The sequence below is a fragment of the Episyrphus balteatus genome, chromosome 3 (genome assembly GCF_945859705.1).
Source record: "Episyrphus balteatus chromosome 3, idEpiBalt1.1, whole genome shotgun sequence".
In the NCBI taxonomy this organism is placed as follows: Eukaryota; Metazoa; Arthropoda; class Insecta; order Diptera; family Syrphidae; genus Episyrphus; species Episyrphus balteatus.
The window spans coordinates 89,016,640-89,041,628 of record NC_079136.1 but is presented as its reverse complement, the minus strand read 5'-3'; the positions used below and the strand labels follow the sequence as shown (position 1 = coordinate 89,041,628).

General features: G+C 30.1%; 1 protein-coding gene across 4 annotated transcripts in view; it reads left to right on the top strand.

Annotated features, from left to right (window-relative positions):
* The window catches only part of LOC129916544 (protein eva-1-like), a 220,163-nt gene that overhangs the window by 151,942 nt on the left and 43,232 nt on the right, over positions 1–24,989 (top strand). For all 4 annotated transcript variants that reach the window (XR_008772494.1, XM_055996549.1, XM_055996550.1 and 1 more), the window contains one exon: positions 6,372–6,510. Coding sequence is in view for 3 of the 4 variants with exons in the window: in XM_055996549.1 (XP_055852524.1) it covers positions 6,372–6,510 (139 nt within the window). In the remaining variant the exon portion in view is untranslated. The remainder of the gene's footprint in view (positions 1–6,371; positions 6,511–24,989) is intronic.

Genomic DNA, 24,989 nt, shown 5'->3' with positions numbered 1-24,989 from the left:
TCTGTCTGTCTGTCTGTCTGTCTGTCTGTCTGTCTGTCTGTCTGTCTGTCTGTCTGTCTGTCTGTCTGTCTGTCTGTCTGTCTGTCTGTCTGTCTGTCTGTCTGTCTGTCTGTCTGTCTGTCTGTCTGTCTGTCTGTCTGTCTGTCTGTCTGTCTGTCTGTCTGTCTGTCTGTCTGTCTGTCTGTCTGTCTGTCTGTCTGTCTGTCTGTCTGTCTGTCTGTCTGTCTGTCTGTCTGTCTGTCTGTCTGTCTGTCTGTCTGTCTGTCTGTCTGTCTGTCTGTCTGTCTGTCTGTCTGTCTGTCTGTCTGTCTGTCTGTCTGTCTGTCTGTCTGTCTGTCTGTCTGTCTGTCTGTCTGTCTGTCTGTCTGTCTGTCTGTCTGTCTGTCTGTCTGTCTGTCTGTCTGTCTGTCTGTCTGTCTGTCTGTCTGTCTGTCTGTCTGTCTGTCTGTCTGTCTGTCTGTCTGTCTGTCTGTCTGTCTGTCTGTCTGTCTGTCTGTCTGTCTGTCTGTCTGTCTGTCTGTCTGTCTGTCTGTCTGTCTGTCTGTCTGTCTGTCTGTCTGTCTGTCTGTCTGTCTGTCTGTCTGTCTGTCTGTCTGTCTGTCTGTCTGTCTGTCTGTCTGTCTGTCTGTCTGTCTGTCTGTCTGTCTGTCTGTCTGTCTGTCTGTCTGTCTGTCTGTCTGTCTGTCTGTCTGTCTGTCTGTCTGTCTGTCTGTCTGTCTGTCTGTCTGTCTGTCTGTCTGTCTGTCTGTCTGTCTGTCTGTCTGTCTGTCTGTCTGTCTGTCTGTCTGTCTGTCTGTCTGTCTGTCTGTCTGTCTGTCTGTCTGTCTGTCTGTCTGTCTGTCTGTCTGTCTGTCTGTCTGTCTGTCTGTCTGTCTGTCTGTCTGTCTGTCTGTCTGTCTGTCTGTCTGTCTGTCTGTCTCTATCTTTGGCTGCAGCCTAAACGAGTGAAGTGATTTTCTTCAAACTTGGTAGTTAACAGTTTTTGGTGATTCCCTAGAGGGGAAATTGAAATTCTTTTTTTATGACCAAAACTAACGGTACCTGCCATATAACGGAAATAGAAAAGTTATTTTTTTTAAAAAACGGCTCTAACGATTTTGATTAAAATTTTTGTGTGTAGTACTACACATAAGAGCCAACTTTTTAAATAAAAAAATATTTTTTGTACCGTTATTAACGGTACCTGTCATAGAACGGTTTTTTTCGTTTCTGAATATCTCGTACAACACTAACCCGATTTAAATGAAAATTTTTATACACAAGTGTGTAAGTAAAAATAAAATTAAAATTTTAGAAAATTTTCAAAAAACGCATTTTTGGTTTTTTAAAAAATACTTCAAAATTTTTTTTTGAAAAATCAAATTTTTGAAAACCGATCAATGAAAAATTTTGAAATTTAGTTTTTATGTGTAAATTAATTATTTCTTCAAAATGGCATACCAAATTTTTTTTTGAAAAATGTTAAAAAATTTTTATATATAAAAAATTATTTTTTTAAAAAACGGCTCCTACTATTTTCGAAAATTTTTTTCTAAGAATACCTTTTTATACAAGAAATAAAATGGCACATTTGTTTTTATTTTTAAGATAATTTAAAACGGAGTTTAATTAATTATAAAAACAGATTTAATTTTTTTATACTACTTATGAAATTTCTACAAAATATCAAATTTTAAATTTCTTGAATAAAAAGCGTTAACATTATAGTTACTTTAAGCATAAGAGCAAGTACGTGCGACCCCAGTCGTGCAATTTATTTTTTTTTTAATTTTTATTTATAAAAAAAATTTTATTTTTTTTTTTTTTCAAAAGTAGGACATTATATTTGGCAGTTCAATTTTTTTTAAACAACGTGGTCGGAGCCGTTTTTGAGAAAAATAACCTTTTCCATTTTGGTCTATTACAAGTAGGTACCTACCATTAATTTTGGTGAGAAAAAAAAATTTAATTTACCCCCTAGAGAATCTCCTAAAACATGACTTGGCGTATTGCTATAGCTCAATCAAGAGTAGATATTCCAAAAAATTCGAGAATTATTTTTTTATATGTGGAATATGGTGATAGTAGTTTCTTTAGATATTTATTTAGAAGTCATTTGCTTTACTAATATCTTGAAATTCGGCCCCTTAAGTTTTGTCAGAGAAACCAACTCCTATATCGTGAATTGAAAATTTATTTCTTTGAGCCTAATAGCCTCAAAATATTGCGAGCGTTAATTGTGTTATCATCAAAAATCGTGCCTTTGTTAAAAATAATACCAGATGAATGGTACTGAATAATTTTTTATAATCATGGATATTTTATTAACCTACATAATTGATTTGATCTCTCACAACATTTTTCCATAAATCCCAAATTATAAAAGTTTGAATGTAGATATTTACCTAATGCCTAGTTTTTATAAAAAATAACATATGTAATTAATGTTCTATTAGTAAACAATATCTGTCAAAAATTTAATTTCAAATTTTGTTTACTTAAATAAACAAATAAATAAAAAACCGTTGTGTAAAAAGTTATTTTAGTTAAGTAAACAGTTTATTTAGAAAACCTTTATGTATATCAACACCTTCAACTAAAAACGTTAATTTTTATTTTTCTTTCCCATTTCATGCGATTGTATGAGTATTTGTATTTGAAAATTATTTTTGCCAGTTCAAATAACGTTTAATGGAATTTAAATATATTAAAAATTAATACCATTAGAAAAGATAAAAATAGAAAAAAAGTATATGTAAAAATTTGAATAATATTAATTTAAATACACATAGAAATTTTAATTTAAATATTCAGAATGATAAAAAAAAAATATAATCATATATTTATTTTTATTATCTGATCTTTAGTAATCAACATTTCATTTATCCAAATTAAATGCCAGTTGTTTCGCATAACCGCTTCAATTAGATTCGGTTGATTCGAACCTTTATAAAATGCACATTGCCCCATTAATGTACATTTACCTACATAAAAACCCTCACTTTTCAACTGTCAAAAATCCGATTAATATTGTATTCAAATGAATATAATGATTGCGATTGGTCTATATTTAATTTATAATCATTTTTTTTTGGTGTTGGTTTGTTTTTTGTTCTGAAAATATATATATTTGAAATTACCCAAACCATCAGCCACACGTGACAATACTATTGAACTTTATTATTGACACACAACTTCAAACCACCATTGCGACCAAGTTTATTTTGAGCTCTCACCAAAAGTTGTATATGAAAATGGCATGCAACTGAATGTGAATGATGGTCGAAAATGCATTAATTTTGTAAATTCAATTTTAATTTTGTATTCAATCAATGCGGTAGAATAGCCAATTTTGCATGAAATTGTGAAAATATTAAGGTTAGTTGGGTTTTATTTGTCCATGAGGTTTTAAGTTAGGTATTTCTTTTTTTCAAAATGCGTTTTATTTTTGTTCTTACTCGTTATTTTAAAATTTAGGGCAACTAAAAAAAAAAAGGTTTAATTCTTATGCATTTATAGATGATATTCAAATTACCTACCAAAAAAATTTGGCACGGCAGTGCTCAGCAAAATTTTCAAGCAACATTTGATCCCCTTTTCATTTCATTTGTATCCTATGCCATACTCACCACCCTAAATAAAAACCATGAGGGTCATTTAAGTCAAAAAACGTAAGAGGAAATTTTATCTTTTTTGTCCCGTTTTCGAGTTGTAAAGGTCATATGATTTTTCCTTTCTTTTCCCTTAACTGGCTTTATCTTTGCCAGAATATTTCCGGCTTGTAAGATCTTTTTTATAACGGTTTTAGTTGATCAAAAAAACTTTTTTCTGTGTACTACCGTTTCTCCGCAATTTTGTATCAGACCGAATTTTTTTGTTTTTTAAGTTGTTTTTTCACTTTGATATTATTTTATTGAAAAAAAGCTAATGATTATTTATTTTATTCGCTTATCATTAAAGTTTATTTCCTTAAAAAAAATGTTTCATAAAAAATATACCTAGCTACTAAAAGTAGGGTACCTACCTAATTATCAAAAAATAAAATAAAAATGAGTGAAATAAAAAAATATAATTTTTAAATACAAAATTAATTCAAATGAAATTAAACTTACCTGTTGCTGTTGTGTTTAAAAAAAAAAAACTGCTTATATAGTGTATACTAGATCTAACTAGCTAAATTTATTTAATTTGTTTTCATTTTTAGTTTTTTTTTTATATGTAGGTACCTATTTATTTTTTTTTTATATGTTTTTTTATCATGTTTTTATTTAATTTATTTATTTTTTCATGTTTATGAAATCAAATCATCAAAAAGAGTTTCGACTTTGTTTAAGCTTGCTTCTTGCAATACACACCGGCCAAAATTAATGTTTTTGAAGTTCAAAGTTCGATATCTCAAAAACCAATAGGTCGAAATCCATTAGAAAAGTATAATTTGGTTTCTATGGTAAAATTAGATCTTAGAAAATCTTTTTTTTCACTTTTTCCCAATATTTTCATAATTCTTTGATGAAAAGTTTTAATATAAAACCCGTTCATCTCAAACTTTTCAAAAATCAATTTTTTCAGCAAGTTTTTTGATTGAAAAATATAGGTACTATTTTTATAAATTTAATTCGTCATAAAACCAAAAATTTATATTTTGCTTAAAAAAAACCACTAAAAATAGGTAAAAAAAAATTAAAAAAATCAGTTTTAACCAAACTGTAAAATCCAACTAGTTTTATAAAATATAAAAATAAAACTAAAACATATTTTTGCATTTATATATTTTGCATAGTAGGAAGATCCTTTTACTATTTACAACTTTTGTGTTTAATTTTTATCGATAGAAGTCTACATTTAGCAGAAATCGTACAAAATCAGGAAGTTTCTGGAGCGTTTTTTTTTTTTTGCTCTTAAATTTTTCTAAATCTATAAAATAACTTTTGAGTAGAAATTGAGTTGTAGGCACATTTGAGTACAGGTGAAATAGTACATAAAATCAACAAATAAAAAAAAAATTGTTACACTCATGAAACTTGGCAAAAAGTTTGCTTGTTTGATAAGAACCAAGAATAAAAAAAAGTCTATAAGAAAAAGTTGGTGCAAGGGTGTTTTTTCGCGACCAAGAGGAAATGGATGAAGCTCAAAAATATAGTTAAAAAAATTGTTTGTGAAATATCATCATATGACACATATGGTGGGTTGAGTTGTGTGTGGGAAAGGTATCATAACAGCTGACTTATATTTTATTAATTTTTAAAACTTCGTGAAAAAGTTTTGTTTGGTATAAGAATTAAGAATTTTTTTAAGAAATGGTGAAATTTGGAATTAGTACCACGAAAACTGGGAAAAAATTGTTACACCAATGAAAATTGGTAAAAATGTTTCATTTATAACAGAAACCAATAACCCAAAAAGTCTATACAAATATTTTAGGTTAAAGGGTGTTTTTTTGGGACATTGGGAAAAATCCGCGATAAGTCCGATAAAATCAATTTTATAAATGGTACCCTTACGAAATTCATTAAATATGTTCTATTTCCCATGGGAAGAACAGAAATCTATAAAATTTTTTCATGTGAAAGGGTGGTTTTTTTTTAGTGTAGACAAAATATGGGTATAGTTGCAAAAGTATGCAATACTAGAGTAATATTAGTGGTGCCCTATTGAAATTCGGCAATTATGTTACTACTTTTAAGATTAGAAACAAGAATCTAAAGTGTCTATTAAAATATCATGGTTAAAAGGGTGTTTTTTTGAGTGAAAACAAATATGATGGGTCACCCTAATGAAATTTGGTAAAAACATTGTATTTGGGATAGAAAGCAAGAATAAAGAGTTATCATTAAAAATTTAGGTGAAAGGGTGTTTTTTTTCGAAGAGACACTAAAATCTGTAATTGGTCCCTGTTCAGGTCAAAAAATAAGCACCCTTGTTTTTAATCTGCAATAACTTTTCTTAGAGCAATTGTATTGACTTTATTTTTATGTCATTAGATTCAGCATACAAAAATACCTTAAAAACATGTGTCATATGATGATATTTCACAAACAATTTTTTTCACTATATTTTTGAACTTCATCCCCTCCCTCTTGTCCGCGAAAAATTACCCTTCCACCCAACTTTTTCTTATAGACTTTTTTATTCTTGGTTCTTATCCCAAAAGCAAACTTTTTGCCAAGGTTCATGAGTGTAACAATTTTTTATTTTTTAAATGCCTATTTTACCTGTGTACCTACTATTTAGAATATATTGAAATCTAAGCATCCATCATTTCCAACTTGAAATTTGTTTTACTTGGCCGATTCTCTGAATTTACCAACATTAACATAGTTGAAATTTTTGATTTCTCAACTTATAAAATTATTTAGCTTCATTAACTTTACCTTATTTTATTATAATTACAGTACATCCTCCTGCAGACAGTGGTCGATGCGTGCCATAAAAAACGACACTGCAAGTTTGCTGCTTCCGCCAAATCACTTCCTGGCGATCCATGTTCTGGTATTAGAAAGTTTGTAGAAATTGCTTACAAATGTCGACCGTGTAAGTACAACATCATATTTTATTATATTAAAATGTGTGCTTAAAAGAGTAAGCGGTATTTCCAAGTTTTTTTTTTTGTTTTTTCTATTTAATTTTGTGTCTTTTTTGTTGTTGTTGTTATTGTTATTTTTTTTGTTTTGTTTCTTATTATCCTTGTGGCAGACAGGATATTTGCATAAAGATAAATGAAAGGAAACATTGTAGCTCAATTTATGTTTGCACATTTTTACGCTGGGCGTTTTGGTGTCTTACATTATCCATATGTTGATGGGACGAAAGCTGATGTTATATTTTCAACATCATATATGAGTTTCACATGTCCTTGAAGAGGACATTCTATGAACAAACAATATATGTAAAGTACATATATATGCAAACATCATATTCTATGGATGTTTTGCTTGTAAGTGCGCGTCAATGGCACACATGAGATAAGACAAGCAAATTCACTTTGCCAAGGATCTTTTTCTTCTTAATAAAAGTCTTGGCAAAGTTCTGGTAGGTACCTCCTATATATGTGTGTATGTATCTGTCTGTGTGAGTATATAATCTCTTGGACTCTCTCTCTTTTTATTTGATTTTTTTTTGTTTTTTCTATAAGAAATGGTATTTTCTTTTTCCCATTTAGTCGTGTCAGTGTGTGCAATTTCTTACAAAAGGTACATTCTTCCATTTATCCTTTTGGCTATATTATATGAGTTTATTGGATTTTGGGAAAAACCTTATAACATTTCTATAATATATCTTAATTGAAAAATAACAACCTCTTCAGAAAAGATAAGGGAATTGAAGATTTAAATCAGTTGAATAAAAATGTTAAAGTACATAAAAATAAAGTAAATATATTCAGTAATTGAGCTCAAAATGAATACTTTACGAATATAAATGTTCTATAGCGCTGAATGTATATAGTGTAATGTACATTTTAGTTTCATACTCATAAAACAGCTTAAAAAATTCCGTTAAAATCAAGAACTGAAATATATTTCACAAATATAGAGGAGTATTTTTTTTTAAATAACATATTTTTGTAAAGTTTCATGAATTAAGATTATTTTCCAACACACAAAATTTAATATCTCCTATGAAAAAGTGTCATTCACAGGAAAGCTTCACTTAGCAAAAAATGTCGTTCCCAGAGCCGGTTTTAGGGGGGGGGCAGCCTGGGCCGTCGCCCAGGTGCGCAAGAATTGAGGGGCGCCGCACAGTGGTTCCCTTCTATGGAGTAAGTGGAAAAAACCTATAAAAACCGAACGGGTGGACTGATTTGATTAAAATTTGGTATATAAATTAAATGAAACGAGTTCTCATCGTGGTTAAAAAACTGTGTGTCGTGCTTTAAAATTACTCATTTTTTTAAAAGTTGTATTGATTAATATATTTATTCTTTTTATTTCCTTTTTTTGATCTTTTTTCTTCTTAAAAATGTAAATGTCTCTTACACTTTAAGGCAAATTAAAACTGAATACAGAGAAGGTTTTTCAGAAAGCAAAAAATTAAAAAGTTTCATAAGTATTATAGCACCTTAAATGTATACTTACTAAACTAGCCCAAAAAATTAAGAGAACAAAAAAAAAATTGTGATTTTTTTAGTGATTTTCGATAGATAGTATAAAAATGATCGTATCATGACAAAACAAAAAGCATTAAAAGCTACATTCCTCTATTTTTAAACTAAATATTTTATTTCTAATGGTAAAATAGCTAAATCTTTGGAATTATTCAAATACAAAAATTTTCCAATTTTTTTTTGTTTTTAGTTTTTACTTTTCTCTAAAAAAAGCGAAAAAATGATTTTTATTTTTAGAACTATTTGGACTTAAGATTCTTTTTGTTTCAAACTTCTACGTTTTACGATTTAGATTGCAATATCAGTCATCATACCAAAAACCATACTTTTGACTTTGAGTATCAATATCTCAACAACGGATCTTTTTAAAGAAAATTTAAGGATACATTTGAAAATTTCATTTAATTCTCTACAAATAAATTAAGTTTAATTTGTTAAAAAAATGTTTTCTTGCATTTGAGATCATTTTGGAAAAGCTATCAAAAAAGGCCTTTTTATGGGTTTTTAGAAAATGTGCCGCTGTTTTATAACTATGGGTGATTATGAGCAAAATCAAATTCTTTTGAGTTTATTTGAACATTTTATTATTAAACACCGTTTAAATTTTAGATAAACCAAAGAAAATTACAATTTTTCAAAAAAAGTTAAATTTTGAAAAAAAAAAAATCATATCGTTTTTGGATATTTTTCCTTTTTTGGAAAATTTTTGATTTTTCTTTATTTTTTGGCTTATCAGTGATGACTACATAGACCTCTTATAATGTAAAAAAAATTATTTTATCAAAAAAGCCGTTAAATTAGAAACGATAATACCGATTTCAAGTGCTGTTTGAGTGACACGCATTGCTACACTCAAGAAGCTCTTACGGGAGAATGGGTCAAAATGGGTCATTTGTTTTAACACCATAAATAGTATATATCATAAGCTTTAAATTAATACTAAAATGAACGTGGAGCTTCGTGGAGCTTTTTTTTTATAGGCTGACAAAGAGTAAAAACTACTCGCTCTAGAGGTGTCTTTATATAATATTCTGGTTTTTCTGATTCAAAAGCAAATTCAACAAACGGTAAATGTAGACTTAAGGACAAATATACCATTAACAACACTACATACTTTTTTTTTTTTAAAAAAAGCTCTATTCTTTAAAAAAAAATCGTCAAAAGTTGCAGAAAAAAAGAACGAAATTTCGAAAATCTTAAAGAATCTAGTTTGAGCTAAGTATACTCGGGACCAGGGCTATGTAAAAAATTAAAATTGATTGCATTCTGTATTTAAATATATTGTTAATCGAAAAACCAAATCAAAAAAATTGAGAAAATTGTTTCACTTTTTTGGGTTTTTTCCATGATGGAACCACTGTGCGCCGCAGGCGCCCCGAACTTTTACAAAAGTTTTATAAATAACGAAGTCTTTCCAATCGATGTTTTATTTTTTTTACATTCACAAAGGCGCCCCAATTTTTTTCTATTTTACATTTTCAACGGCGCTCGTATTGTTTGTCCTAAACTTTTTGAAGAATGAAGGCGCCCCCCAATTTTGGGTTAATTTATTTGGCTTCCGGAAGGACAATGGTGTCCAAAATCTTCGTTCATCTTTAAAGAACAAGGCGCCCCAATTTCTTTTGAAAGACTAAAGAAATCCTAATATTCCTCCTACCAATTTAATTTTTGCAAAGGTGCCCCTATAATAATGAATAAGGAAAGAGAAGGGAGACGGACAGAATCCCGAAATTAAAAATCCAGAAAGCCCAAAATCCAGAAAACCCTAAATTCCGAAAACCCAAAAACACAAAATCCCGAAAACCCACAATCCCAAAATCCCGAAAACCCAAAATCCAGAAATGGCAAAAATTGACAGCTTCTCCATTTCTCATAAAAACTACGTTTGTGTGTGAGAATAAAAAAATAGGTCTGTTCGTTGTTCCCCCCTCCAGGGCACTCTAAGTCATTTCAATTAACTGTGAAAAAAATCTGAGTTTCTCGGGTTTTCATTTTACATCGAACACCTCAGAGCTTTAGTTTCATCAGCGAACATCGAACACAGAGGAAATAACTCTGGTTGAAAAAGGAGCTACAAAAAACGCTTGACAACGAATTCGGAGCGACCCAGAGTGCCCTAGAGCTCACAACGAACAAACCTTATACTTATAAAGGTATGTTGTTTTCGATTGGCCGTCCGGAAGCGCCTGGAATCATTAAGAAGCGTGCTGCAAGTTTTTTATTCTCCTAGTGAAAAAACAAAAACAAAATATTTGATTTTTCACCAATACAGATATTAAATTTTAGAATTGGGTGGAAGCGATTCAAAGTTTTTTATTGGATTTCAGAATGAGTGAATCATTGAGTGATTCCAATCGAAAACGACATTAATGTACCTAGTTGAAAAAGTTTTTGAAAAAATATTGTTCAAATAAAACCAGCTGTACCTAATCTTTAAATGTGTTTAAACAAAAAAGTCAGAGATAAAGGTAGTCTTGTCAATTGAGCCTAAATGACATGAATAATTAATTTTTTTTTTTTAAGTTAACCTTTTTAAGTTAATACACTGCACATTTTTAATAAATGCATTAACAAGTTTATGAGAGGTAAGACATAATCTGCTATTGCTTTTTTTCGTGATTTTAAAAAATTGTTTTTAGATGAATTTTTTTTTAGAGGCGCCACTTGCAATCTTGCCCAGGGGCGCCGGTAGTGCTTAAACCGGCACTGGTCGTTCCTATATTGAAATAGAGCTTACATTACTCGTGTTATACCTTTTCCTGGAACTGAAGATTTAAAATGAACAGAAAAATTCGAATTACATTTAAATTAATTAAATTGATGTGTTATTTTTCTACTAAACACGTATAGTCCGGTCAAATTAGACTAAAATAAGGGGGTCAGGTTACATTAATTCCCAGCAAGCTGAAAATTGGTAGGATTGTTGGAAATACCATCATAAATTAAATCTAAAAAGTCCTCATCGATCCGAGGTGTGGAAAAAAATTTACGGGGGGTCAAAGGTCAAAAAAATGGGTTTTTCACGATTTTAAGCAAAACGGTAAGTCTTATCAAAAAATTTTCAATGCAAGAATTGTAGACCAGATAATTATATATAAAAAAGGTCATGACACTTTTTTTCCTAAGACCCACCGTTTCTTAGGTATAACGATTCAAAAAGTTGAAGTTGAGTTGTAATCGTCCTAATCAGGCCTATTCTGAAAAAAAAAACTCCTAACTGAAAAGTTCCTGAAATTTCATTATTTTTTTAGCTTGAATTTCGTTCTTCAATGGTTAAGAATATGGGGAAAGCAAAAAAAAAATGGAAATTTTCGCCATTTTTCAAAATGGGGGCCCTTCTTCCGAAACCATTTCCTTGGGAATTTTTGTTTAGAATATGTCTGAATATATACAGGGTGTGCAATAGAGAATGGACAACCCTAAATTGGCTGATAGCTAGACTTATGACTGTTCTAAAAACAGATAGAAAAATGTTCTATCGCAACCAGTTCATAAAATATTGGCTTTTTTTCGTTCAGTGTATTTTAAATTTTATCATCTTAGTTTTCGTTCACTACAACCACGAATGAATGAATTTTATTTATTTCTTTTTTTTATAATTTTCTACAATAATTGTATGAGTACATAAACGCTTTAAAAACTGCAAAGCTATTGCACATTTTCGTAAAAAAAATTTTGAAATCTGTTTTTTGATGCAAAATGTAAAAAAAGTATTTTATGAAAAATTTTAAACACCTGTGGTATAAAATAAATCTATGGAAACCTAAGTGGCCAACTTTCTTAAAAATATTCTGGTCTAAGGGGAATATTTTTAAGAAAGTTGGCCACTTAGGTTTCCATAGATTTATTTTATACCACAGGTGTTTAAAATTTTTCATAAAATACTTTTTTTACATTTTGCATCAAAAAACAGATTTCAAAATTTTTTTTACGAAAATGTGCAATAGCTTTGCAGTTTTTAAAGCGTTTATGTACTCATACAATTATTGTAGAAAATTATAAAAAAAAGAAATAAATAAAATTCATTCATTCGTGGTTGTAGTGAACGAAAACATAAGATGATAAAATTTAAAATACACTGAACGAAAAAAAGCCAATATTTTATGAACTGGTTGCGATAGAACATTTTTCTATCTGTTTGTAGAACAGTCATAAGTCTAGCTATCAGCCAATTTAGGGTTGTCCATTCTCTATTGCACACCCTGTATATATTCAGACATATTCTAAACAAAAATTCCCAAGGAAATGGTTTCGGGAGAAGGGCCCCCATTTTGAAAAATGGCGAAAATTTCCATTTTTTTTTTGCTTTCCCCATATTCTTAACCATTGAAGAACGAAATTCAAGCTAAAAAAATAATGAAATTTCAGGAACTTTTCAGTTAGGAGTTTTTTTTTCAGAATAGGCCTGATTAGGACGATTACAACTCAACTTCAACTTTTTGAATCGTTATACCTAAGAAACGGTGGGTCTTAGGAAAAAAAGTGTCATGACCTTTTTTATATATAATAATCTGGTCTACAATTCTTGCATTGAAAATTTTTTGATAAGACTTACCGTTTTGCTTAAAATCGTGAAAAACCCATTTTTTTGACCTTTGACCCCCCGTAAATTTTTTTCCACACCTCGGATCGATGAGGACTTTTTAGATTTAATTTATGATGGTGTTTCCAACAATCCTACCAATTTTCAGCTTGCTGGGAATTAATGTAACCTCGGATGTCTAAATTGACCGGACTAGTATACAAACGTACATATTTCTCTTTCCTTTGAACTTGGTTTTCAAATTGTGTTATTAATTATAAAATCGCATGAAAGCTTGACAAAAATAAGACTTATGATTGAAATACTACTCAAAGTTTATGTAAAACACCTTTGTAGTGTCAAGAAGTAAACGTACAAAAGAGGGAATTATTTTGGGTCATTCGAAAATATTTGGCAATTTTAGAAGAGAATAGATGAAATTTAGTGGTAGTACAGTAGCTCTCAGTTTACTATTTACAAATTTGTTGCAATATTATGGTCAAAAATTGAAGATCTGAAATTTTCTAAAATTTTGCTTGGTCTGTTCTGCTTTCAATAGTCTAAGAGCCAGCACCAGATTTTTTGTGGCGAGAGATAATGGGATCAAAAAAATTGTTGGCACTACAACTACTGTTCATCATTCCTTGAAACCAATAATAATAAATTGTTGCCTTCTGTTCCAAAAATGCAATCGAAATGTGAAAAAATGCAAAATTGATGTTAAAAAAATATTTAGATTGGTTTGAGGCATTTTCATTTCAAATAAAATGTAAGACTAGGTCACTCCTATTTGGTCTATATCATATAGATTGCTTAGAATAAACAATAATTTAAGTTTAGAATGCTATAATGAAATTTATTTCAATTTATAAAATCATCTTTTCAAACACATAGTTACAACCTCAATTTGATTTTTCTACAACAAATATTTTTTGGAATTTTGTTTTTAAAAATTGTTTTTTGAATTTTCTTTTTAAACATTATTTTATTAATAAACATTTTAAAATAAAAAAAAAAAAATTGGTAAACGTGCCGTACTGAACAAATATTAATCGAGATACTAAAGCAACATTAAATAGATACTCATTAATCAGTTTTGAAATAAACTTATTAAACAAAAAAAAAAAAACAAAATAAATATTTTTTATAATCCAAAATTTATATATTTGGAAATTTGTTTTAGTTTTTAAATTAAAGCAACAATAACATTCTTATACAATAATATTCATTGAAATGTTAAATGGTTTTTGATAAAGTCAGAAATAAAGAAAACAGTTCTATGGCAGGTATCTTGAATAGCGGCTCAAAAATGTATTTTAAATTTCAAAAGTAGAAACTAATTTTCGACAGTAAATGTATTTTCAATTAAAATTGAATACGTTTGAAGTTACAAGAGAAAATTTATAAGTATAGCAAAAGTTTTTCTTTTAATTTATATTTGAAAGGAGTTAAGCGTTTATTTATGAGAGCTAAAAAAGAAAAATTAATGAAAAAGTTATATGGCAACCCTGTATATATAAAAAATTTCGTTATGCAAAATATTTTTACTATTTTTGTACATCAGCTAAGCCAAAAAAAAAAAAGAATCTTCGCTTCCCACCATTTATTTTCACCACACTTCTCTACGTAATTTCGCTTTCGTCATTGGTACTTTAAAGCTTCCAGGTTTTAGAATTCTCCCTGACAAAATTCTTTAACAGCTTTAAGAATCATGTAATGATCAGCAGCAATCAAAATGTTTTGCTTTGTTGTATTGGGTCACTGTGGTGTATGTGTAACATTTTTTTACAGAAAAATCTTATTTAATAATATTGTCTTATTCTGGCTGTTTCATCGGATTTTGATATGTTTTATTATTATTTAATAAATTAGTGCCATTCTTCATGATTAAGATTTTATTATCGAAAAAGTGCTAAACTTTAAATTTACCTATGCAAATTAATGCATATAATAAACTGGGAAGGAAATTGCAAGTTAAAATTATATATCTTACTCACTTTGGTTGAAGAATATCAGAAAAGTAGTATTATTTGAACAAGAAGCCATCATTTATAGGTGTAAGAACATAATATAAATTTTGTGAACTTATTTCTTAAAGCCAATATTCCCTAAAAAAAGTGATTATATATGTACTTACTATAGGCCCACACAAACATACATACATATCGATTAAAAAAACATGTTTTTCTTTCATTTTCAACTTGAATGAATCTTAGTTATAACATGAAAAGTAAATACATATATTCCCAAAAAAAATCTCAATACCTATCCCCTCATCTTTCAAAATTACAAAATCCAAAAAAAAAAAAAAAATGATAACATGAACACAAGAAAAAAAAAACCAACATATATGTACAATATAAACAAACAATGAACCCTCTTATCTTGTGTGAAACAAGAAATAATTTAGGAAAATTTTCCTTATGTCCTGTTTGTTCTTTATACATGTCCTTCCTCTTTGGACTCTGTAAACACAAAATCTGGGCTTTAGTTTATCTTTTTTTGATTTTTTTTTTTAATAAAATTTCAACACCAGAACCAATCATCCCACGATATAAATTCTCACTCCATCTATTGATTCCACCTAAAAATCCTCCCAACATCATATCGTCTGTTGGTATACCTACCTACTGAAATCCCTTTTCATCCTGTTTTACACTTCAGTAGGCAGGACCTACACGAATGAATGACAAACAGGATAAATCTAGGGGCTCTGCAACAGCAGGAGCAGATTTTCTTGCCACCTGAAAGGTTGCCCATATATGAACTGAATGGATACAGCATAAAAACTCTGCATCCATATCGTTGTGTGCTGCACCATTGAAAAGAGCCCACACTTTTGCTTCAATGTCCGTCAGAAAGCTTAGTATTAATTGTCATTAGAAGTACCTTCAGCAACATACCTATAAGAGAACACGGGTAAAAAAAAAAGTATGAATCCCAGGACATTGACATGGCTTCTCTCGAACAGAACTTAAATCCGTCGAGTTTCAATAAAATTATTATTTTGTTCACTGAACTTTGAGGCACACACCACCGCACGGTCTTGTCGAGCGCAGCTCACAAGAAACAGGTGTGGACATGGAGGCAATATCACATACCTACAACAATCATGTCCGTCCACTGACCTCTCAAAACCCCGGCAATACAGAGAGACGAGTGCCATCATCGCAGGCATAACATACAAGTAGTTTTGTTATATAAGGGAAGATGAAATTCTTTTGTGTTCTTTTCAAAGTCCCACTGCAGATGTCCTGATGAGAGAGGCAAAAGAAATACAAAATTTAAACTTTGCTTGAAACCTGTGCAGCATACAAGATACAACCCATTTTGACGTAATTAAGGAAATTCTTCTTATTCTTTGTCCTCCATCATGTGTGTCGTATATTTTCGTAAGTATTGTATACCTGCATTGTCCTTGTGTCGTTTGTTTTGAACTAATTCTTTGAACCACTTTGCAACAGAAAGAATGAAAGAAAGACTATCTTCTTGCTCGTTTGCTTAAACAAACGACAACAGGTGAAAGTGGAGGTGGAGAATTTACAATGAATGACGTTCTCTGACTATTACCTCTTTTAACAAAGAATCTCATTCTTAAACCCTTAACGTATTCGTTGAAATATTCGTAATATTATATGAGTAGATACAGTGTTTCTGGGAATCTACCATAGCGGCGGCAATGTTGCGATGCAAGTGCAAATATACGGGCTGGAGTTTTAAATAGATGGGGGTTGTTGTAGGTGTTGGTAGATGGATACATAACGGTTGTTTTAGAGAAATAACCTATCCTTTTTTCTAAATCAAGGAATAAGCTAAGGGCTGTGTAGTGTTTGTATTAAGTGCCACTGCAATAGTTTAAAGTTTTGAATAGATTTGCAAAAAAATGCAGCAAATTCTGTGCAAATTTCTCAAATAATTTCACCACAGTGTTCATTATTTAAATATCTGTCTTAAAAAACATAAAAAATCTCACAAATGTTGATAAATAAATTTTACTCGTATATAACTTATAATATAGTAGAAGATCCCGCCATATGACGACCTAACCTCATCGTTATACCAGTCGAGGTGGGCACGTACTCAACGACTTTTGCGGCCGGCTGGAGGCCTAATTTTTGTCAAAAATAAAAAAAAAATTAAAAAACGAAATTTAAGGTCGAAACTGATAAGTATTTATCACCAAAAAACAGATAATGTCAAAAACAAATGTAATGTCCTAAATTTTGGACTTCTTCGATCGATATCTCGATAATAATGCATGATACACAAAAAATGTCTATGCATTATGAATACGGTGACAAATTTTCTAAAAGTGAAACCCGGGACCAGTAAAAAATTTGTTGGGTCGTTTTGAAAACTTTGTTTTTTCAAAAAAAAAATATACATAGGTACCTAATAAATAAAATAAAATGAGATTGCTTAAAAGACCATTTTCGTTGAAATCATTTAAGTCGTTTACGAGGAAGTCAAAAATCAAGAAAACGGTTTTATAATAGGAACTGTTAATAACTCTTGAAAAAATGTGTTTTATCAAAATTGTGAGATCTGTTTTTTTAACATTTTTTTTAAATGATTTTGAAATTTTGTAATATTGAATTCAAAAGTTTTGAAATTTAGCTGGGTTCTTTCTCTTTAATATGTTGTTCATTATTCGAAAAAAAAAAATTCTGGTGTAACTTTCCAACCTGACAAAAAAAAGCTGGAATTAAATTATAATTGATGAAGCATTTTTAAAAACTAATGTTTTTATTCGAAAAATTAAAAAAAACTTTTCCAACCATTGTTTTCTTGTTTTTCGTACAAAGTAATTAAAATTTCGAATACAAAAATCAGAGAATGTGGAAGTACGGGACAATCACGGGACAAATTACAAAATACGGGAAACTTATAAGTCCCGGGTTTCCTAAATAAAAACCAGGGACAAGCTATAGAAATACGGGACAGTCCCGAGTAAACCGGGACGGATGGTCACCGTAATTATGCATGAATTGTAGAACACGGTAAAAGCTACACAAAATCTTCACATTAAAATTTTCGTATCTCGTCGGATAGCCGAGTTATTGTAAAAAAAAAAAAATGTATCCTTTTTTTCGCAAAACGCTTACCTATAGGAAATCTTGGTCGAAAACTTCAAGTTAAGTTTTTTTAAGCACCCCCTGCAACATATCAAAAATTTAGCTTTCTCGGTTCATTTGCATGTCTAAGCCGTTTTTTTCCGACGAAATGACTGGAAAAGTTATATTTTCTTAAAGGTAGTGTCTAATGACAGTATGACACAGTTTGCATATGAGTTGCTTGGTGACATTCTGTCAAGGCATACTGTTGCCACGTTTAAAAGTTAATTTTTTGAGTTTTTTTTCAACAACGCCACCCTGTTTATATGGTAAGTCTTATAAATTTGAAATTTTAGTAGGGCAAGCTGGGGTGAATTTAGAAAAACGTCAAAAAGTTATTTCCTTAACAAAAAGGGGTAGAAAAATGATTAATAGTGGAATCGATAAATATTGTTTATAAATAAAAGTCACACATAATACAAACAAAAAAATATGAGAACCTGCAACTCTGGATATGGACGTTTAAAAGTCAAAACCCTGAAATTCGATGTTTGAGAAATAATTCCCAAAAAATCACCACGAAAGGTATTTGAATAATGTTTATGTTATTAGAGAGCAAAAACAAAATAATTGACACGTGTCTGCCAAATTTTTGACTAGGCTTCTTTGTTTTCAAAATATGTACCTCCAAAATCTGGATTAAGAGACAAAAAACGGTTTTAAAGGGCTAACAAACCTAAAAATCTGAAATAATTTCGTCGTTTTCCACAAGAAGCTTTCCGAATGAATATCCTAAGCATTTTTCTTTCTTGAGTGGCTATTTTGAAGATGGCTGCTCAACTATTAGTGAAAAGTTGAAATTAAAAACTCACTTAATGCTATTGGATACTTCACCTCACTTCACCTTAACAAACTCAATCTTGCAATCTCCTGTCACCTCACCTCACCTCAGCTTAACTCAACTCAACTCCAACTCAACGATTAGCACGATCAATCAATTGACATCGATCACTTGAAAGAATGAGTAAATGTAAATATGTATGTGTCACATTTACTGATCGAGTATGTAAGGACCCAATAAAAGAAAAAAGGAAAAGCACAATACCTATTTCAAACTATTCCGTCTTAGTTAGAAAAAAGTTTAAAAAAAAAAACGAAAAGTTTGACTTCATAATTGAAATAAATTAGGTACATAAAACCTCCAACTATGGGAAAAACTATACAAAAAATTCACATTCTCAAAGTTTAGATACTCTGTTCTTATCAAAATTCAGGAGGCTTTCCAGCGAATGTGAAAGACACGACACAAGAAGAGCCTTTCAAAACTCTTTTTTATAGTAAAAGTATTTAGAACTTCAACTTTCTGTATAAAAAAAAGATTTATTTATTTTTTGTATTTCAAACCTAGCGGAAGAGATAATCCCGATACTATTGAAACACTTAGCAAAATTATTACGCTGTTCCTTCTTTCGTTCCTTTGAGAAATATATATTACATCACTGGCACTGGTTAAGACAGGACTATACCAAACCTGCCTTATAATATACATACTTGTGTGTATAAATGTTAAGTAAGAACTATGATCAAGGATGCGTAAAGCAACCTCCAAGCTCATATTTTTGGTATTCTAATGTGGGAAAGGGTTAAAAACTTAAAACGATATACAAATGGAATGAAAATGTATACAGAGACAGAATTCTCGGTTGAAGTGACACTTTGACCTATTTATGGAAAAGTTTAAGGGGGTTTGGGCGTAGGTATATGGATGGGCATGGGATATGTGTGAATGTGATGACACACATGTTGTGTTGAAGGGAGCATCTGGCTTTATAAATCATCATCAAGTTGAAGGAATATGGAAGGTGACGTATTTACATATGAAATGGAGCGCCTTTCCTGATGATGATGATGTTGGTGCTGCAGAATGAAGAAAAAACCAAAAAAAAAAAACAAAACGAGGTTGGTTTAAATAGGCAGTAACCTAGATTTTGAGAACGCCAGTGTGTGATTAAAATAAGGGCTTCTGAAAAGGGTAAGGGCCTCTTAAATTCTTATATACAAAACAAGACACGCATCTTATAGGAGGTGTTAAGTATTTAGAGTATAAGATAAGGTATAAGAGTTTATGTCTAAACGGATGGTTGAGGACAAAAAAAAAACTATTTGATAGTAAGGAGTAGGTTCATGTAATACAAAACAAATAGAGTGAGAAAAGAAGGTGGAGGCTCAACTTAATTTTTAATTATTAAACTGAAAACATTGGCATGGCCATGAGATGAGTATATAAAATGAGGCTGAAAATCATTATGAAACTGGGTGACAAAGTATATTTAAATAAAAATGAACCAGACATAGTTTTTAAACTGTAGAGGAAAGAGTTTTAATTAATTTGATCAAGTGACAAAGTACTTTAAGTGTACAGAAGGCTTATCAATTTCGAACTTATCGAACTTTTTAATTTTATTAAATTTATCAAAATTAGCTTACGATATGCTAAGGTTAAAAACTTATTTTTAAGGGATCTGAATTTCCTAGTTCAGTGACTTCAATATAAGTGATAAGTTGGCAATATGTTATTCATTGTTGATCAATGAATTTCAAATTATGGAAAGTTTAAATTTCGAATTTAAAAATCATGAAAATAATAAGAAAATAAAGAAATGAAAATTTTTAAATAATATTAATTTTTGAGATGCAAGTGAATATTTAGGCTTTTTGCCTTTACTTGACCAGTTTTTTGGCCTAGAAAACTGACTGCTTAAATTAATTTGATTGAGGAAAGGATATACTAATGCGTTCTTCCTTTTGTTTCTGGCAAAAGGCTGATGGAAACTTGAAGTAGTACCTTCTTGCCACTTGCTATTTATCACTTACAAATATTTCACTTATTACTCTATCTACACCTAATGCCCGGTATGACATTGTCATGTTTAAAAGGAAAGGTCGCGAAAAAAATGTGTTTCAAAAGGGACATCAACATTTTTTTAAGACTCTGCTTCATATTTGTTTGCTCAGCTTAAGCATGGGCATCGGAATGAAATTCATTGATTCGTGGTATGTTTTTGGTGAACGAAAATGTAAGATAACGAAATTAAAAATGCACTGAAGAAGAAAAAAAAATCTCTATTTGGCTCCTGAAAATTACGACAGATTATTTTTTGGAAAAAAAGCCAAAAAAAATTCGTACACAATCTGGCTTTTTTTCCTAGGCAAAAAGTGCATAATTTTTCTGGGAATATTTCCAGAATTTCTGCCATTTTTTCCAAAAAATTTTCTGGTTCTTTTTCCATATCTCATAAAATGGAAAAAAAAACCAGACAAAAACAAATTGGAAACAAAGCCAGAAACCATCTGGCGTTTTTTCCTTATTTGTTTTGGAAAGAGTCAGAAAACTGTTTTAACATAAATTTGGTAAACAAATAACAGTTATGACGAGTATTGTTTTTACACTTAGCCCTGATTTTTCAATCGTCAGTTAGACTGTTAGAAGAATAAATGTCAACATAAAAAAAACTTGTATTCCTAGGAATAAGCAATATCTGAGGTTTATCTGACTGTTGAAAATTTGGCCCTTAAGTAAAATAATTAAATGAAATTTTTGTTACTTCGTCAATAAATTTTCCTATTTAATTTAATGTTACACAGCATCGCGAACCGTGACACCACCCCATCCCCATCCCACCGACCGCACCGCTCCCCACCGCGCCTCGCCACGCCTTCGTGCAGCGCTAACTCGCCATATTCTAATTTCCATATTATTTTCCGACTCTTTTCCCATATCCATCTGGCACAATGTCCAATATTTTTGCCTTTTTTTCCAAATTATTTTCTGGTGCTTTTTACATTTTTGACCAAAAGAAATATTCTGGCGCTTTCCTATCTGACGTAATTTCCAGGTCACATTCACATTCATTCTAAAAAAATAAATGAAAACTGATTTTTTTGTAGGATTTTGAAGTTCATTCACAATTCATTCACTTGATTGGAATCATTTTTGGTGAAGAAAGCCTGAACCTTTAGAAAAATGTTTGCTGCGCCTTGATTAAAGATGCACATTAGTCCATTTAGAAAGTAACATTACTTCATCAACCTTACGATAATAGAGAATTAGTTTTCGTCATGCCATCAGTAAGTTAATTATTCTTCTTCGAAATATAGCACAACCTAATATATTTATGGAATAATAACGAACAGAGAAATAGTTATCAAAATGAAGTTATAGTATCGGTTCCATTAATCGGTAGTCGTAATCAAGATGAATTAAAAGATATCAAATAATAGATTAATTATGTTTATATATCACAGCTTTCAAATGATTATTGCCAAGATACTTATTTTACAATTTTCATGTATTTTTTCAGGCTATTAGGAAACCTTTTCAAAACCAAATTTACTAACTAGATATCTTTTAGGATAAATTTTCAAATAATAATGTTATTTTGTGTTCAAATTTATCATCTCCAACCATGAATTTTGTCCGTATATAAAAAAAAAAATAATATTACGTACTTAAATAAACAATCACCTCCTTAGTAGAATTATAATATTCGACAAACAAAATAACAACAAAATTACAAAATATAAGAAGAGAGAGAGAGAGAGATAAAAATGATGCCATCATAAATTTCTTTCACGTAAAACATGTCCTGAATGAGAAACTTTTTCACTTTCCAGACTTCGTCCTGATTTATCTTTTCAATTTGTCTGCTCTTCACTTCATAATAAACGTTTTTTGGTCCTTTTTTTTAACAACGCTATTGCCGCACTTTATAAATCATCTCTCTATACTTCTTTTACCTCTACTTCCTCATTTCTTTTTGTCTTTTTCCGGTCCTTTTTTTTTGGGTAAAAATAAATAAATACAAAAACAAACAACAAAGTGTTATGAAGTACTAAATAAAAATTCTTGTATATACATACATACATATATATTGTTTTTTTTCTTTTTTTTTTGAAAATAAAAAGCCAACAATTTCTTAAACGGCCTTTTCCTTTTCAAAAAGAAAAAAAAAAACGGACCGCGACCGACCCCTGTCGATCGACTGAAAGATTTTTGTGCTTTCTCTGCTCGAGCGTTAAACCTTTTGATTGTTGGGTCCTTGCAAAAGGGCGAGGGAAGACAAACAAAAGAATAATAACGGTATTTACAAATACTCTTACAAAAACAACGAAATAAACCCCAGGATAAGTATGTACAAAGATGACGAAAATGTTTATTTGGCTTTTACCTATGTACATATTTTACTATATACCTATACACTCCGTGTCTTTTGATTAGAGTTTATTTTGTATCGAGAAGTTAAAATGATTTCATTTATGAATAATGTAACTTAAGTGAAAAAAGAAAAATGTAAGGAAATTGGTTGAAGCTTATTTAACTCTCTACAAACTCTTTAACTTTCGGGACAAATTCAAGATCAAAACATTTTTCATAATTAAAAACAAACAGATTCAATCTTTTAATCCAGAGTGTATAGTAGAGAGAATAGGTACCCTTGGTAAGGTACTTTCACTACTATATGTAAGGTTATCAAGAGCTAGCCTATAAGAATAATTTTCCAGACAATTGAATGGACCGATTGTCATTTCCTTTCTTGCCGTTTTCACTTTCACTTTCTTACTTTTTTTTTGTTGTGTGACATCTATCGAATGTGTTGCTTTGTTTTTTCTGTAATTTTTTTGTTTTTTTTTTTTGTGTAGGTATTATCTTTCTATCTTCTCCTTTGAAGACATCAGATTAGATGTATAGGAATTCTGAAAATGTAATGAATGAACATCGTATCCCTTCATACCAATCATCAAAGTTAACGAATTACAGGTCAACATCAAGTTCTCACATACATTAACTTTGATATTTGTTTTTTTTGTTTTGTTGTAAATATGTATACCTACATATTTTTTTATTTGTACCATTTGTTTTATGGTTATTTTAGTAATATTCAGACTTGTTTTTGCTTGAATAAGAACCAAAAACTAATAATCAGTGACGCATGTTGTTTTTTTTCAGAGCTATCTACATAGGTATAGGTTTGTGATTATATTTTTGGTATTTCTCTAGTTCTGAAAACGTTTTTCTTAGAAACTTCTTATCGATGTTTATTATAAAACAGATAGGTTAACTCCATACATTTTAAAATTAATTCTTTATTTAAAAATTTTGCAACCTCGGTACATCACTTTTATTACAATTTAAGAGGAACCAATAATTTTATTTATATGCTCTCAAATCAAGAAGGAGTGTAAGAAGTTGCAATTCGTCGGTGAAACCAGAAAAGTGTGTAACTCCAAATTTTCTGAAAATAAGATTTGAATGCCATCTGTTAGACAAACCTAATATCTACTGTTCCTTAAACTCAGAATCCCTTTAAAGTTCATAGTTTTTATTTTATAAGCAAATTATAAAATGAAAACTCATACAAATGCCTTCAAAACGATTTTGTTTTTTTGCTTTCCTATAAAATTTGCTGAAATGGAGTTACACACTTTTCTGGTTTCACCGACGAATTACTTCTTTTTTAACTGATTAATAACATAGTTAAAGTTATCATCACCTTACAATGCATTGTGGATTCAAGCGTCAATTAATAAGTTTCTCCAACCAACTCTATAGTTAGCCAGTTAAATCCAGTTACGCACGCTAAGTTGATAAAGGTCCCTTCTTCTTGCCAAGTCGATTGTGTCTTTTCCTTTTTGTGAGTTTCCTTCCCAATAATATAAAAAGTTCAAGATTTCTGTAACTCTCCAATGCTTATTTACTCTAATACACTATTCAAAAAAAAAAAAAAAAAACTTTTTAAATTTGCACTTTTTTAGAAAATGATAACTGGTTTTAATTTCCTTAACTTGTCAATTTAAGTAGATGGTACCTTTTTGAAACTGTATATTAGTAGGTAAATTAAAAAAACACAAAATTTGTTGCATTGTTAGTTAAATATGGTTTTAAATTTGATTTTTCAAAAAAAAATTTTCAAAATTTTTTTAAAAATCCAAAAATAATTTTTTTCAAAATTTTATTTTTGGCTTATATTTAAAGTATATAAATGCTTTTGTATAAAAAATTTCGTTGAAGTACAATAAGCAGTTTTGCACAAAATCTGGTTTGAAAAAAGTGGTCCTATGGCAGGTACCGTTAATATTGATTTTCAAAAAAAAAAATTTTTTCTTCAAAAGATAGACCATTTAAAATCTAACATTTGAATTTTTTTAACAAAATCGTTGGAGCCGTTTTCGTGAAATTAAACTTTCCGAAATTTTTGTATGACAGGTACCCTTATTTTTGGACCAAAAAAATTAATTCCAAAAACCCCTCTGGAGAGCCTCCAAAAAATGCTAC